Source organism: Poromitra crassiceps (assembly GCF_964638095.1).
Source record: "Poromitra crassiceps genome assembly, chromosome: 11".
Classification (NCBI taxonomy): Eukaryota; Metazoa; Chordata; class Actinopteri; order Beryciformes; family Melamphaidae; genus Poromitra; species Poromitra crassiceps.
The window spans coordinates 38,351,536-38,367,645 of NC_139643.1; the positions used below are offsets into that span (position 1 = coordinate 38,351,536).

Here is a 16,110-nt window from a genome sequence, read left to right on the forward strand (position 1 = left end):
GTCTGCATTTTTCTTAAGCGGTATAATTTTCAATTGAAGCTTTATATTTCACTTCACTTTTCACTTGTGCTGTTTTGCTTTGTAAGTCTCCCCCCTTTCCTTTAGGATACATTTCATAATGTAGACTAGAGGCATACGGATAGGACTATTAGCATAGAGAAACGATCATGTGTATGTGTAGGTAGTAGTGGTACTGTATAGTGTTAAAGTTGTGTGAACTGTCACAGTTTTGTGTGGATTTTAGTAAGAACTACAGCCTGCTAGATTGAGACACACTCAAGGCTGGCTCTAGTCTATAGGGTCCCGAAGGCTGAAAAGAGCATAAAACATGCATCTGTGATTTCTCAAACAGTAGCCTAACACAATATAAATTAAATCTGAATTAAGGCGATAGAGTCCTAAAAGTTAAAAGTTAAATTTACTTTGAAAGTTTGACCGGAAGTCTTATCGTTTATCCTGATCGGCTTGACACTACTGGTGAGAGTGAGAGTTTAGACACATGAGACAGTCATCATACTCATGACTCATGAGTCATATTAAAAATTACAAGTATTTTGGCCTTGATGACACTGTAAGCAATAGTTTAACCGCGTTCCCCGGTACAATGTCCAGACGTGAAATAAAACCAAATAAAAAAAGTCATGTGATTACTGTCACGTGATGGGAAACATGACTTTCTCGTGGCAGACATAAGACAGACACAACAAACCTATAAAATGTCTATCAAATAAAGAACTAGAGCAGCCGAGTAATCGACAAATAACGTTATTCCCGTCGTAAGCTTGCTGCTCCATGGGTCTCCGCAGAAAGTTCCCTCGCGGCTTTTAAAGTTTTTGTTTTTTTTAGCTTAAAACTGGAGTAGTTTACAGGTGACATTAGCGACGATGCTAGGCTGTGGCGTGTTTCTCCTTGTCGGTGCACTTGTCACCCTGCAAGCCCAGGCCAGCCGCTACACTGCGGACTGGAAGAGCCTGGACGCCAGGCCGCTGCCTGCCTGGTACGACGAGTCCAAGGTGGGCATCTTCCTGCACTGGGGGGTGTTCTCTGTGCCCGCCTTTGACAGCGAGTGGTTCTGGTGGCATTGGCAAGGCCAGCAGCCTCCGGACCAGAAGTGTGTGAGCTACATGTCGAAGAACTACCCGCCGGGGTTCAGCTACCCAGAGTTTGCGCCCGGGTTCCATGCCCAGTTCTTTGACCCGGGGGAGTGGGCCGACATATTCAAGGCTTCTGGTGCAAAGTGAGTGCAGCCTTTTCTGTCTTGTCCATATGACGTTGTTGTTTACTTTACCCCAGTGTTTATCAAACCTTTTCATTTAGTCATTAGTCCACATAAATAGAGCCACACACAGACCACTGGCCATTTGATGAGATTTTGCCTCTCAAATCCAAATCTGAGAATATTTTTTTTAATTGTCAGTTAGTTGACTTTATCCAGAACTCCATGATACTTTCAGAACAGTCATTCTCTTAATGTTACATTCTCTAATTGTGTTAACTTTTTGTAAATGAAATAGTTTAATAATTCATCAATTTGCTGGGGACCCCCTGGAACCATCTCAAGGACACCTGTGGTCCCCAGACCCCACGTTGAGAACCACTGGTTTACCCTATCCTGGACTGGAACATACATTTCCTATAGGGAAAAATCACAAATGTGGCATGAGAAAGCTCAGCAGGCCAAAAGCATAACAATTAAAAGAAAAAGGAGCTTCTTGGATACTTGAAGCACGTTTTAATCACAAAGTAAAGTGCATGTGTACTGAAACAGTTGAACAAGCAATGTACATCTTCACTTGTATAAACCGGCCACTGGTTTATACAATTGAAGATGTGATTAAAACTTGCTTCAAGTATCCAAGAAGCTTATTTGTCTCTTTATTGCATGTATTTATGTATTTATTTATCTATGTATGTATTTATTATTATGTATTTATTATGTATGTATTTATTGCACGTATTTCCTAACCATGAACTGAATCTCAGGTATATCGTCTTGACTGCCAAACACCACGAAGGGTTTACTAACTGGGGATCTCCAAACTCCTGGAACTGGAATTCTGTTGACACTGGTCCTCACAGAGACCTGGTAGGAGACCTGGGAGAGGCCGTACGCAACAGGTGGGCCCTAAAAATACTTATTACCTGTATTATTATTATTATTATTAAATGGACTGTATTCATAGAGTTAGAGTTTGCTGAGTAGAGTTTGCTGCCTGACCTGACGAAGAGCCTGCATCGGCTCGAAACGTTGTCTTTTAAAATGCAAAATTAAACAAAACATTGGGAGCAAATCAGTGTCGCGAGTCTCTTTTAATCTTGACTGTATTCATAGAGCACATTTTATATAGTCTATCGACTACATGAATACCTCACATTTACACTCACATTCACACACGACGGCATCTGGAGCCATGCAAGGCGCTAACTGCTCGTCGGCAGCATTTAAGGGTTCAGTGTCTTGCTCAAGGACACTTCGACACACTACTGGGAGGAGCCAGCCTCAAACCGGGAACCTTCCGATTCCCAGGCGACAGCTCTACCTCCTGAACTAACGCCGCCTGTTATTATTATGATGATTATTATTATTGCTAGATTAGTAACTTAGCAGTTAGGTAAACACATGGTGTTCAGCTTGAAGTTTCCTGTGTGATGCTGGCATGGTAATATAGGCAGGATTTCCTGGATGTACCTTGTTAGCACCTCTGGTAAACAAATAAAGATATACTGTTATATGTCATGTCCTGTTCAGGTGATACTTTGTGTGCCAGTTTCCTTATTACAGACTCAGAGTAATTTCATTTCCCCCATTTTTTCGCTCATCTAGGTCATTGCACTATGGACTCTACAACTCCTTGTTTGAGTGGTTCCACCCTCTTTACCTGTCTGACAAGAAGAATGGCTTCAAAACACAGGAATTTGTGTTGCATAAACTACTGCCAGAGCTTTATAACATGGTTGTAAGGTATGTAGCCTCAGTTGATTGTGATACCTGTATGTTGCATGAGGCATTTAAGGCATACTTTAAGGCTACTTTATTATAAGGCCAGACATACATGTAGTTCAGTGGTGTAAAGCAGGGGACCCCAACCTTTTTTGCACCACGGACCGGACCGGTTTAATACTGACAATCTTGCTGCGGACGGTTGGTTGCGTTCATGAAAGGTCAGCGACAAGTACATAGAGAGACATACAGTACAAGTTCAATGCAATTACCACACACACAGCCTATAATAGTATAGCTATTATGTTTATTAAATTTTTTTAATTAATTTTTTTATTTTTCTGTGGACCGGGCTCGCGGCCCGGTACCAAATGCGTTGTGGCCCGGTACCGGTCCGTGGCCGGTGGTTGGGGACCGCTGGTATAAGTACTGTATGAGATACAGCAGGCATATACTGTACCAGTACAACATGACAGTAGACAGTAGTTGAGCTCTCTCTACACCCCCCCCACCCCCCTTTCTTGCAGGTACAGACCTGAGGTGATCTGGTCTGACGGGGACTGGGAAGCACCAGATACCTACTGGAACTCCACCGAGTTCCTGGCCTGGCTCTACAATGACAGTCCTGTTAAGGTAAACGTCCTTAAGACAAGCATAATAGGCTCTGAAAGGCGGGGTTGCCTGTTGTGTGTTTATGTTTTAAGTGGTTATAAATCAGATCTGTCTTGTCTTAGGATGCCGTCGTGACCAATGACAGGTGGGGGGCGGGCTGCGCCTGTAAACATGGCGGCTACTACAACTGTGAGGACAAGTACACTCCAGGCAAGCTGCCCAAGCACAAGTGGGAGAAGTGCACATCTGTGGACACTCACTCCTGGGGCTACCGCCGCAACATGAAGATGAGTGAGCTGATGGATCTGCACACTATCGTTGAGGTGAGGAGCTGGCAAGAGCGCTCCACGTTATGTAAGATGATACTATCATTAAGGTGAGGAGACGGCAATAGCACAGCACATTATGGAAGATACTTTTTTAGATGTGGCTTTTATAAGGTGGATAGATAACAATCCACATATTCATGCCCTCAACACATTTCTGTGATTGTAACATTTCTGTCTGTAAATTAGAGAATATGAATAGCTTACATTGGACATCTGGATACATTTCTCTACGTATGTTCTTGTATGTCTACCATCTGTATACTTAAATGTGAACAGCTAACGATGCTCACTGGCTCACTTGGAAGGCCAAGCCTGCACATTTGGACAGCCTGCATAAGAGTGTGAATTGTGGATCTGTAAGCTGTAAACACTGTTAACATATAAATCTGTCACAGATACTGTATCTAGTTACTCATTGTATTATCAACATTTTCTTTCATGTGCAGTACTTCTGTTATCTTCAGTACTTTCAATGTAGTCTATTCTTAGCCATATCCTACTCGTTGCTGCCCTAACAACCCAATATTCCCACAGGGACCCATCTATCTAGTCTAATAGGCCAGTGTATTTCAATTGCTCTTGAAATTAGTGATGATGGAAGTGTTTCTGTGTTTTATCTGTCAACACTCAACACTGATCCATTGGTCACTGTCACCACCGGGTGTATAGAGCACCTTCGCGCAGGTCAGTACTGTAATAATTGGCAAGGTTTCCTGTCCAGTGTGTGAGTGGCCGTCTTCTGTACAGGATCTGGTTCGCACTGTGGCTCTCGGAGGCAACTACCTTCTGAATGTTGGTCCCACGCCTGATGGGACCATCCCACCGCTCTTTGAGGAGAGGCTCAGGGGAATGGGCGCCTGGCTGCAGATCAACGGGGAGGCCATCTACGCCTCCAAGCCCTGGAGGGTCCAGAACGAGAACAGCACTGTACCAGTCTGGTAAGAGAGTTGGGGGGGTGGGGGGATCATGGGCCTCAGTTGGGTATGGCAAGGTATGGCACCCTCCACACCTTAGTCAAAGTCAGTCCAAATTTGATCCTGTAGTTTCTGTCATTATAATTGAGAGCAAAATTGGAAGAAATCTGTGTGGAAGCCATATCCAAAAAATAAGAGAAAAAAATCGCATCGGGAGCAATCGGGACAAATGTTCCCTGCAAGCTGTGATACTGTAGATTGGTGACCCGCGTTCACATCAACCAAATAAGACATCAGTCAGAGATGCATTTGGATTTAAACAGGTTTAGAAACTGATGACAGATTGTATTGGATTCAGAGACTTTGTCATACCTTTTTTTTTTGCAAATTGACGCAAAAAGCTTTTGTTTTCATTCTTCAATTTCTTTCCTTTTCACTTTACTTTAAAAAAATAGCCATTGAGTTTGGATTTGAAGAATTCTAAAGAATTAGCTATGACCTCCCTCAATTTGTTAACAGCCACAACTCAGCTCACCGTGAACTGTGCTGAACATCATTGAAAAGCCAATTTCAGGTGAAATCTGACTGATGGTGCATGAATGATGTGTCATACATATTGTTATTTTAATGTAAAACAAGTTGCAGTTATATTACAGTTTTAAAGGATTAAATTGGCCATGGCGAAGCCTACTTGATCCTGCTGTGGGGAAAACTGCTGCTGAGCAATTTCAAGGTCGAGTACAGGACAGAAATAAACAGTCACTGTGATCCAATCAAAACAGCAAAGAGATTGAGGAAATAATTGACGTGCAGATTATTGATTCTAAAGTTCCTATCATCCTGATTCTAGGTATACTTCTAAAGGCAGCACTGTCTATGCCACGATGACAACCAAGCCTTCCATGTCCACGTTTCATCTGTTTGAACCCCGCACATCGGAGACCACCAAGGTAAACCTGCTTTTTGTGTTGCCTTTGTACGTAGTAAAGACTCAACATGAGCCACCAGTGAAGCATTGACAGGATTTTTATTTTTTATTACAAAATCTACAGTATAAATTCAGTGGATGAGCCATATAATTTGAAATGTCAATGTTTTATCTGGCCTGAAAATACACGTCTACTATCTGTCTGTTAGCCTCTTACAGTACAGTTCCGACCCTCCCTTATGCCGGGCTTAGACTACACGATATTTTTTGTCTTTCACCATGTCACCATGTCAGACGAGGCAGTCGTTCTGCCATAAATCTGTGACGTGTCTTGGCCGGGAGACTGGCAACACTACCAGTCACTACTAAGTCTGATCCCGACCAGGACTGCCAACTCTGACGCAGAACATCGGGAATGACCCGCACGCCACAAGTCCATTTTCTGACGCAGTGAAAAACAAAATTAAATTGATAACCTCATGGAGTGAAAACAATTAGCCATCTGGCTAACACGAGCACATTTAATGTTGATTAATGTGCATTGTCCCTCAAATGAGCAAATAAATAAAAAAGTTCCCTGCCAAATAGTGGTCACAGTAATGTTAAACACTGGAAAAGACAATTTTACAGCCAGGTTGACAACATATCTGACCTGTTTTCAATTTATTTCTCCCCACAAAAGTTATCTCTTGAATATATAATGCAACACTATCATCTTGTTGCATGTTCATGATACAAGAGACAAGGCAGGCCGGGAGGAAAAGAAACCATTCAGCTTTTACTTTTTTACTCACCAATTGCCATGGTCTCTTCCAAATAATTCAGCCATGTAACTATCCATTCATGAAATAAAATTGCATTGGAACATTAATGGTTTGTAAAAGTGCAATTGAACTATAGGCTAAAACGGGATGGGCAACAGAAGTAAACGCAACACAACATGCCCGCTCGCTTGCTCTGGACATTATGCTGTACTCTTTAAAAATGAGCTGCGCTGCGAGCGACACGGGCATAGTACTAGGGGGCTTGGGTGGGTAAGATCCGTTTGCACGGCCGCACGCTCACAACGGACAGTTGTGTTCGTCCATACACTCCATCCGAGTAACGTCTGGATATCTTCTGGAGTTCACTTGGAGATACTTGCCAACAGTCAGTGTACTACATGCAGTACAATGCAACCGACGCGGTCCCAAATGGAGACCGGCCGCATCAGGCAAGTAGAGCTGTCTGCTGAGTGTGAACAGGGTCACAAGAAAAAAAAAAGTAAAAAAAAAAGATAAAAAGCTTCCATACTGCTCACCTGGTGTAATCCAAGTCTCCACAAGCCCTGAGATGCCAACTTGACTTGAAAAGCCGTCATTTACACCCTGTTTTTAGCTGAAATATAGCCATATGTGCAGCTGGACATGCAGATTTCAGCTAAAAACAGGGTGAAAATGATGTGTTTTCAAGGGCTTGTGGAGACTTGGAATATGCCAGGGGAGCAGTGTGGAAGCATTTTTTGTATGTTTTTGCTCATGACCTGTTCACACTCAGCAGACAGCTCTACTTGCCTGACGCAGCCGGTCTCCATTTCTCCAAACTGGGACCACGCAGGCTGCATTCTACTGCATGTAGTTCACTCACTGACTGTCGGCAAGTACCTCACAACTATCCCTTTAAGTCATTGATCTTTGTCCCTTCTCTCAGGTGACCATGTTGGGGAATCCTAAGCCCTTGTCCTGGTCCCCAATCTCCCCAAGTGCTGGCCTTATTGTCCTACTGCCGGAGCTCCCCTTCACCCCCGGCCAGGCCTGGACACTCAGACTGGACGGTGTCCTGTGAGCCTCAGACACCTGACGTGTCAAACCCAGGCTGAATATGTAGAATTGGACAGACTCAGCTTTTCAATGTGTTTGGAATGGATGAGGAAAATTGCTGAAATGTGAATCGCCTCTTGCTGATGGGAGAACTCAGGTGTAGTGGATGTTTATTTCTGATCAATGCTGGTTCACTGTAACCTGATACACACATGTCAGGCATGCAGGCATCATGATGCCAAAATGAATCTTCCAATCATTGTTATTATTTTTTATTGCTTGTTGTTTTGTTTTTACAATTGATGCTGGGTGGGGGGGGGGGGGAAATTAAGCCATGTTGCTGTCACACAAAACATTTAGCAGCTCAGTGATTGGTAATTGTTCTCTGTATTAATGATTGAATACTTTGGAATTAGCTTGCCACCTGGTTAATTGCTCTGTCTCATAAATGTTTCATTTTTGGACAGATTTGTTTTTTAAATCTAACACTTGCACATACATACAAAGCACCTTTATTTTTGTACTGTACGCCTTTAAAATGACTAAATAAAACATTGTTTGATTAGTCTGATGAGTGCGAATACTTTCTTGAAACACAACTTTTTCCAGTTAGCTTTTTTCCACTTGTTTAAAGGGGGGGGGGACTTTAACACTTAAAACTAGATTAAATTACCCTTTTTTCAGTGTGTAACATATTGGAGTCAGAGAATGAACGCAAAAGAAAAGACAAAAGATACACATCAGCCCTCGGTTAACTGGCTAAAAATAGCTTTATAATAATCATATTAATAGTATTAATATTAGCCATTAGAAAATGTTTTGACAACGTTGACAGTGTTACATTCTGTGTTGGGGTAAACCACGTCACAGTGTGCCATCTCTGGGCTTCAGCGCTAGCAGATGTGCTCCTGGACACATCACAAAATCGACTGCTCATAAAAAGTTTGGAAACTTGTGTTTGGTCGATCGTATCTCTGGTGTTCCTGTATCATCAGCATCATATCATATCATTGGAAAGCCTGCTCATTTTACAACAATGCCTCATTTGTATGGATCCTGCATTTGTGGGATGAACAGCTGATTATGTGGCTGGGTTGTTAGTGAAATTTGCCAAATACAAACAGTCAAACATACATGTCAAACAGTGTATTCTCCTGTTGGTATTGACTATTCTTGCCATCTCCAAACTCAAGGCCAAGGCCAGTGAAACCGGTGATGTCAAAGACAGACCGCAAAGTGTGCGTCCCAAAAAGACAACACCCCACGAAGACTGCTTCATCACCCTTTACATCACTGAGGAACTGTATGGGCTGTCTTCCAGAGATTTGCAGGCAAGGTTTGCAGGAGGCTATGGCAGACAGATGATGATCAGACAATCAGGAACAGAACAGACTACACACAGCCAAGCCCGTAAGCCTGGCAGCCTGCCGTTTGCGCTGGTCTCGGCAACACGGACAATAGGAACCTGAACATGTGGATGAATGTCATGTCCCATGATGAGTCCAGGTTCTGTCTGTGGAAGTTGGATGGCATGGATCAAAGTATGGAGATGATGTGGAGAACGCTATGCTGATTGTTGCATAAGATGGAGTAACAGCTTTTGATGGGGGCAGTATCATGGAGTGCGGCGGCATCTCCATCACTGGCAAAACACGGCTAGTCACCATTGAAGGCTATCTCAATGCTGTAAGATATCAGAGATTGGCTGTGTGCGGTCTGTTCCTGATTGTCTGATCAGAGAGCTGTCCGCCATAACGTCCTGCGAACCTTGCCTGCAAATCTCTGGAAGACAGCTTCTGGTTCCTCAGTGATGTAAAGGGTGATGAAGCGGTCTTCGTGGGGTGTTGCCTTTTTGGGATGCCCACGTCGCGGTCTGTCTTTGACACCACCGGTTTCACTGACCTTGTCTTTGAGTTTGGAGATGGTACCAGGGCAACAAGAGCACAAAATCTCACTCGCGACGCAGCCACATAATCAGCTGTGCTGCTCATCCCACAAATGCATGATCCAATTGATCCATAGAAATGAGGCGTCTTAAAGGGAAATGAGCAGGCTTTCCAATGAGATGTGACACAACGCTGATGATACAGTAACAGCAGAGATACGATCGACCAAACACAAGCTTCCAAACTTTTTTTGAGGAGTTTATATCCATAAAACAGAGATGATCAATAAATAAATTTGTATGTACAAAATGAAAACCACAACACAGCAAACAGAATCATGATTTACACATCCCTGTGCAACACCTTTGACCGCTGGCACATCTTTCAGACAACAGCCCACCAATCGTGTTAACGGCCAGGGTGCCCTCGTGTGTATTCATTGGTGGCATTATAAAACAACAAAGTTCAGTTCTAATGGCATCACTATTGCTATTATGCTCCAGTCAATCCATTTCAAAGGAGAGGAGGGGAAAAAAGCATGTAATGTCTCATAATATACAGTATGCTATCTTGGCACTGAATCAAACACGTGTGTATAAAACAACATAAAGAAAGAAAGAAAGAAAGAAAGAAAACTGAGCTTAGAGGCAGAAAAGCTTGCTGTATCAAACCCGTCAGATTAAGAACTGTGGTGTTCAGTGAGAGAATGACAAGAAATAGGTGAAAGAGAGGAAGAGGTGGAACGTGGAAAGGACGAGGGAGCTTTTTCTTTTTTGCTACAATAAAGAGTAGAGCACAGAGAGCGGAGTGTCTGTCAGTTTGAAGTGGGTGTTTTTCTCTCCTCCAGCACAACTCCAGAGTTCAAAGTGGAATACAAGTCGTGTGTTTGGGTCGTCCTTCCAGTCCATCTGTTCAGCACATCAGGTGGTCTGTCTCTCCTCACAGGAGGCTCCGTCCTGGACCTCAGAGAGACATTTCTTCCAGAGCTATTGTCACTTTTCTTCTGCTCCATCCCCTTAGTAGCAGCGATTAAAGACTTGTCTTCATAAATTAGTTTTTTTTTAAATTGTACATAAAAATTGCCCTTGAATACAGAACAATGTTACACCACGGCTATAATTGAAATGACAACACTATTTATAATAATGAAGGTGATGGCAATAATTAATCCTTTTAATGACAATAATCATACTAATGATAATCATAGTAATTGTTGTAATAACAATACATGTAATATTGAGGAGAGCAATGTCCATTGGCAACGGGTATTTACATGTCTTGTAAACGTGAGGGTGGCAGGGTATTTTTTTCGTTAATTACATAGTAATTGCTCAGTTAATTGTCTCTGACCCACATAGTTATCTGTGTGTGTACTGTGAAGCAAACGTGCACACACACGCACACACACACACACACACACACACACAAACAAACAATTACATCAGTGCGGAAGGCAGATTGGAGTTTTAGTTGGACAAACATTTTTCGAAGTCAGAGCTGCTGGAGGCAAAAATCTCATTGGTTCAGGTCAATCTTAAGTGGAGCCACAGAACCAGCTCAAGTTAGCAAACTTGAACGACAAAGAGGGACCTTCAAATATAAATAAAAACAATCAATGCCAATGGCTTTTTTTTATTGATCCATATGGCCATCATGATCTTGGAGGACTACTACATAGTTTAGTTATGGTTAGATATGGTTACATTGTATTGTTTTATTTAGTAGCAAGAGTGCTAGGTTTCATAATATTAGCCGCCTCCTCTTTTATTAACCCTTCAGTCACAGGGTGCAAAACTGTGGTGTTGGCTCTGCCAGTACCCATTGACATTAAAGACAACCAATAAAACGATGTCTAACTCCAGAGCTCAGTGGCCTTGTGGTTTGAGTGTCCGCCCTGAGACTGGGAGGTTGTGAGTTCGATCCCCGGCCGAGTCATACCAAAGACTATAAAAATGGGACCCATTTGCCTCCCTGCTTGGCACTCAGCATCAAAGGGTTGGAATTGGGGGGTTAGATCACCAAAGGATTACCGAGCGCGGCACTGCTGCTGCTCACCGCTCCCCCAGGGGATGGGTCAAATGCGGAGAACATAATTTCGCACACTCAGGTGTGTGACAATCGTTGGGACTTTACCTTTACCTTTACCTTTACCAGAGACCCCTGAGAAATGTCTGCCTAACTAAAACTCAATCTGCTGCTACATTGTCCCTCCTGTTTAATTTGTTGCAGACACACAGCATTCAGCACACACACTGGCTACAATTGAGCCCTCGCCACCTCAACCACCACTTGCCTGTGACTCTAGTGCTCTGAAGTCTCTGAAGAAAATGGCTACTAGCGATACTGGATTCCCCACGAGTGTTTCCCCCTGATCATTCAGTGAATATGGAGAATATTCCAGTGGGAGGATTGATCTTGTCCTGTATTTCCAGGGTCCGTGCTTGTGTGGTGTTGAAGAAGAATCGCCCTGAGGACAAAGGCCTGGGTCAGGAGTGGAGACACCGCTGCTAGAGACTGAGGTACTCGGAGTTGACTCGTCCGGTCCGTGTGTGGTTTTTGCCCTTTTCGAAAGAGGTGAACGGGCGCGTGTAGTGGTAAGTGCTGAGATGATTCTTGCACACTACACCCAGCCGCTACTGTTGTCACTGAAAGTTTTGGATGGCCCTGTACATTTTATACTGTGCAGGACAGGTAGGCCTATACATACCTACTGTACGAAGCAAGTGTCTATAATGGACCTGTTTCAAGGCAAGATGGCTGGCTGACACCTCAACTCATCTCGTTACTCTTGTGATAGGACGTATAGAGGAGAAAGTCAGCAAGGATCTCAGAACAAGTAGTTCATGCTACTGTGGATCGATATCCAAACGCTTCTCGGTGTCCCGCAAGGCCGACTCGCAGTGAAAAGACCTTGGCCAGAAGTAAGGTGTGTGTGGGATTGTGAGGGTGGAGTTAAGAGTCCTTCACAGTGGACTAACAGTATAAAAGCAGATGGTTGTGCTTTGTTTTAATGAGGGTTGTGTTGAAGACCAGTGAGATGCTGTCAGTGCCTCGGTCTTCTCCGCATGACAATTGAGGGCAACAGAGGAAAAGGTTGGGGGATAAAAGGCTGCTCTGCCCCTCAAATAATTCGCTTTCTGCAATTAATTAAAGGGCGACGTTGCCGATTTTCAACCAACTTTGTATCATTACAAAATCAGCATGCAAATGAGCAATGACTTCCCTGGACTGAGAGCTCCCCGTTCATTCGCAGTACTTCCTGCCCCAAATGACATGATGGCATTTGGTGCACATTTAATGCAGGAAGTAGTGTGAATAAAGGTAGAGAGAGCAATAATGCTAGTGCTAGTGCTAGTGATAGTGATAGTGATAATGATAGTAATAGTGACAGTAATTGTGACAACATGGCAAGACTGCTCCAAATGACATCATTTGGACCAGGAAGTTCTGTGAATGAACAGGGAGCTCTCAGGCCAGGCAAGATGGAGGGAAATTAATCATTGTTCATTTGCATATTACCACTGATTTTGTAACGATACGAAACTGGTTGAAAATTGGCAAAGTGGCCCTTTATACATTATGGGCCCTATCTTAAGCCCGGTGCAAGGGCAAGGGCAAGGGTTGTCATTGCTAGTTTCTAGCACTCTTTTTGTCTTTTTTACCTTTATTTACCACTGGGCTGCTGAAAGATGCCCTTTCATGTACTGACCCAGTGCTTTATTTACCACTGGGCTGCTGAAAGATGTCCTTTCATGTACTGACCCAGTGGTAATTAAAAGAAAAAAAGGGAGATTTTGAGTGCTAGAAACTAGCGATGACAACGCTTGCCCTTGCCTTGCACCAGGTGTACGATAGGGCCCTATGTTGTTACGTTCATAGGCTACAAAATTTGCTTTCTTGTTAATTGCTGGTTAGGGTGTTAAGTAATCCTTCCAATGGGGGGTTGTCAACATGCAGTATTCTACTAACTAAAACGTATATATGTGTATTGTAACTGTGTGAGTGAGGGAAAGACAGGATGGCATGTTATTATAATACAAAAAAGTTTTCTTTAACAATATTCTCTGCAGATTTGATACTTTTTCTATGTACATATCCCTATATCTATATAAACTGTGTTCAAAGAAAACCTCCTCACATAGCTGGTTAGGCACATGTAGTTGGTTCTAAAGAGGGAATAGGCAGAAGGAGGAAAGGGGATACAGCAGTATTTTTCTTAGAACCACAGACAGAGAGGATATATGGTAGGCCTAAGGAGGATCATATTTGGCAAATTACACCCTTGCCAGTTATACCCTGTGAACCTGACCCAGCTCTCATATACGGAAGTTAATAATAATCATTTGAAATTCTTTTCACATGTACTGAGTCTGGATATGCCACGTAGCTGTAGTATCACACGATGCTATAATCTATCATAATAATACTGTATTATTTCACATTTGATATATGTCTTTTTGTACATACATAATTGTACTCAATAGTCTCTACTAATCTAGAAATGTAGATTATATTATAAAATATACATCTCCCAGTAAAATATCCCATTTTTCAACACATTCCATCTCAAATGTTAGAAAAGAAAAGAAAAAACAGCTCATGCTCAAAGATTCTCGTCTTTTGTCTCTCTTTTTTTATCGCTTCAAAATGGCTGATTTGGACTCTTAGTATTGACTGGGCTCCATCACAAACTCATGACCCCTGTGACAAACAGCCCTTAAAATCGTCACTGCTGCCACTGCCAGTGCATTCACAATGGCGCCGCACACATACACAAGCCTGTACGCAACATCCATACAAAAGGCGAAGATTAGAAATATCTTTTTTTGACACAAGAGGGACCCTCTCAAAACGTTAAAAATCATGCTACATTTGTTCAGAGCAAACGTCATACAGTATGATCTCAGAGAGTAAATCAAGGGGAGGGAAGGGAAGGCCTAAGTCTTTTCTAGCACAACAAACTCATATAATTCCCGTACTTACATCAAAATGTAGCTTGATCTTGATCATCTTGGTATACAATTCCCAAACACCAGTCTCTTTTCCAGAAGGGGCGTTTCACAACAGAGGTTTTCCTCTAGTTCCCGACTCTTTGGAAGGGGTTTCTGGATCGAGCGTGATTGAATTTGAGTGTCTTGGTTCCACATGACATGATTTGTGAGAGAGAGCGACAGACAGACAAGCTTAACCCTTTGTTTTTCTTTCGCCTTAGAAAGGGATCACCCCTCTCTCCTCGGTGGTGTGTGACCTAGAAAGGATCGTACTGTGCACCTCTGGTGGAACTCAGGGTAGCCGAGTGGATTCTCCCTCAGACTTTGGCGAGCTCTCCACTGGCTGATGTGCTCGACAATGCCAAACATATACGTTAGGAAAGTCCACAGACTCAAACGATATACTTGAGGAGAGACGATGAAATCTCTTTTGTCCAAGGGAGGAAAGAAAGAAATCTCTTTTCATGGCTATTTCTTCTGGGCAATCGTTGGGTCCTGACTGGGGTGGAAAGAACTGTCTACAGGCCATGTGTCCTCATTTGACCACATGGAGGTGCTATAGTCTCACAGTGAAATGGGGGGTCGCCTCCCGAGCCACCGAAATTTAAACTGTAAAGAATCCCAGCGCGCGCCCACCCCTGAACACCGTAACTTCAGAAAGAATCTATAAAAAGCAAACAGCTGTGGTTTTGTCTGTGATGCTGTGTGGCTGTCAAGGCTGTGATGCTACTGCAAAGCTCCTTCTGGCAAACGTGACACACTATGTACAAAGAGCACTTGCTCACTCAAACAGTCGTACTGCTGAATGCTCAGTGTAGTAGATGGATACATGGGACATGAGGAGAGAGCACTGAGAGAGATGGAGGGAGATATTTGTTTTCTTCCATATTCGTTGACCGACTGCCTGGGTTTGCAGTTGGCTGACTATGCTTTGAGATTGTTCTTTGGGGTTTGCCAACCATCTGACTTTAAGGACATTTGTATTTGATGGTGAAATCCTCTGTTCCGAGTTCATCCATCTATACTGATAGTGTCAGTGAAGCGTATGATTAGATCTTATGATGATTCAGAAAACCCACAAATATAGTATAGAATAGATTCTGCCCTAAATAGCATTTAGAAGATGGCAATGCAGATCCATAGACATAGATCCAGAGAGATGCTGTCCTCTCCTCTTCTCTCACAGAGGTTTTGTGCCTGTTAAGCCCTTTATTTCCAGTGAGGGAGGAGTGCTAGGTGAACACGCACAGGCATGCTACTACTGCGTGGCCCTCAACTGACTACTGTATCAAAAAGTGAACCGCTTCTCATTTGTTCTCAGCCAAAATAATCAACTAAAGAAGAAAAAAAAAATGAAATCCACACATAAAACACTGAAATGTTTGCAACTGAAATCCTGCCAGCTACGATTTCAGGTCTAAGCCTCTGTCAGTCAAATGGACGATTCCGAGTGTCAAGAAGACACAAAATGGCCGTCATTGCTTGTTTAGCCTCATCCAACTATGAGCAATAGAAGAATGAATTTGCACTGGTGGCCAGTGCTGTGATGGGAATGCTCAGGGCAGGGTGGCGGATACGTAACAGCAGTGGCAGTTTTAGGCCCTCGGAAGATCCAAAATGGGGCTCAGAGAAAGAGCGCGAGAGGTTTTCCATGTGGGCTAAGGGGAGGGATGAAACAGAGGGGCTGCGACTCCTCTGTGCGTCCCGTGT

General features: G+C 43.2%; 1 protein-coding gene across 1 annotated transcript; it reads left to right on the top strand.

Moving 5' to 3' along the window:
* Window positions 1–679: 679 nt before the first annotated feature.
* Window positions 680–7,821, top strand: LOC310784628 (tissue alpha-L-fucosidase-like). Its single transcript, XM_083645634.1, has 8 exons — window positions 680–1,237; window positions 1,984–2,118; window positions 2,825–2,962; window positions 3,469–3,574; window positions 3,676–3,876; window positions 4,630–4,820; window positions 5,647–5,746; window positions 7,414–7,821. The coding sequence occupies exons 1-8, from the start codon at window positions 885–887 to the stop codon at window positions 7,546–7,548; spliced, it is 1,359 nt and encodes a 452-aa protein (XP_083501760.1). The 5' UTR covers window positions 680–884; the 3' UTR covers window positions 7,549–7,821.
* The last annotated feature ends 8,289 nt before the right edge of the window (window positions 7,822–16,110 follow it).

Excerpts from the sequence above, each read along its gene's own strand:
- LOC310784628 (XM_083645634.1), top strand. The coding sequence starts at position 885 with ATGCTAGGCTGTGGCGTGTTTCTCCTTGTCGGTGCACTTGTCACCCTG. Across the intron at positions 2,963-3,468 it reads CTTTATAACATGGTTGTAAG|GTACAGACCTGAGGTGATCT; the intron begins GTATGTAGCCTC and ends CCTTTCTTGCAG. Across the intron at positions 4,821-5,646 it reads AACAGCACTGTACCAGTCTG|GTATACTTCTAAAGGCAGCA; the intron begins GTAAGAGAGTTG and ends TCCTGATTCTAG.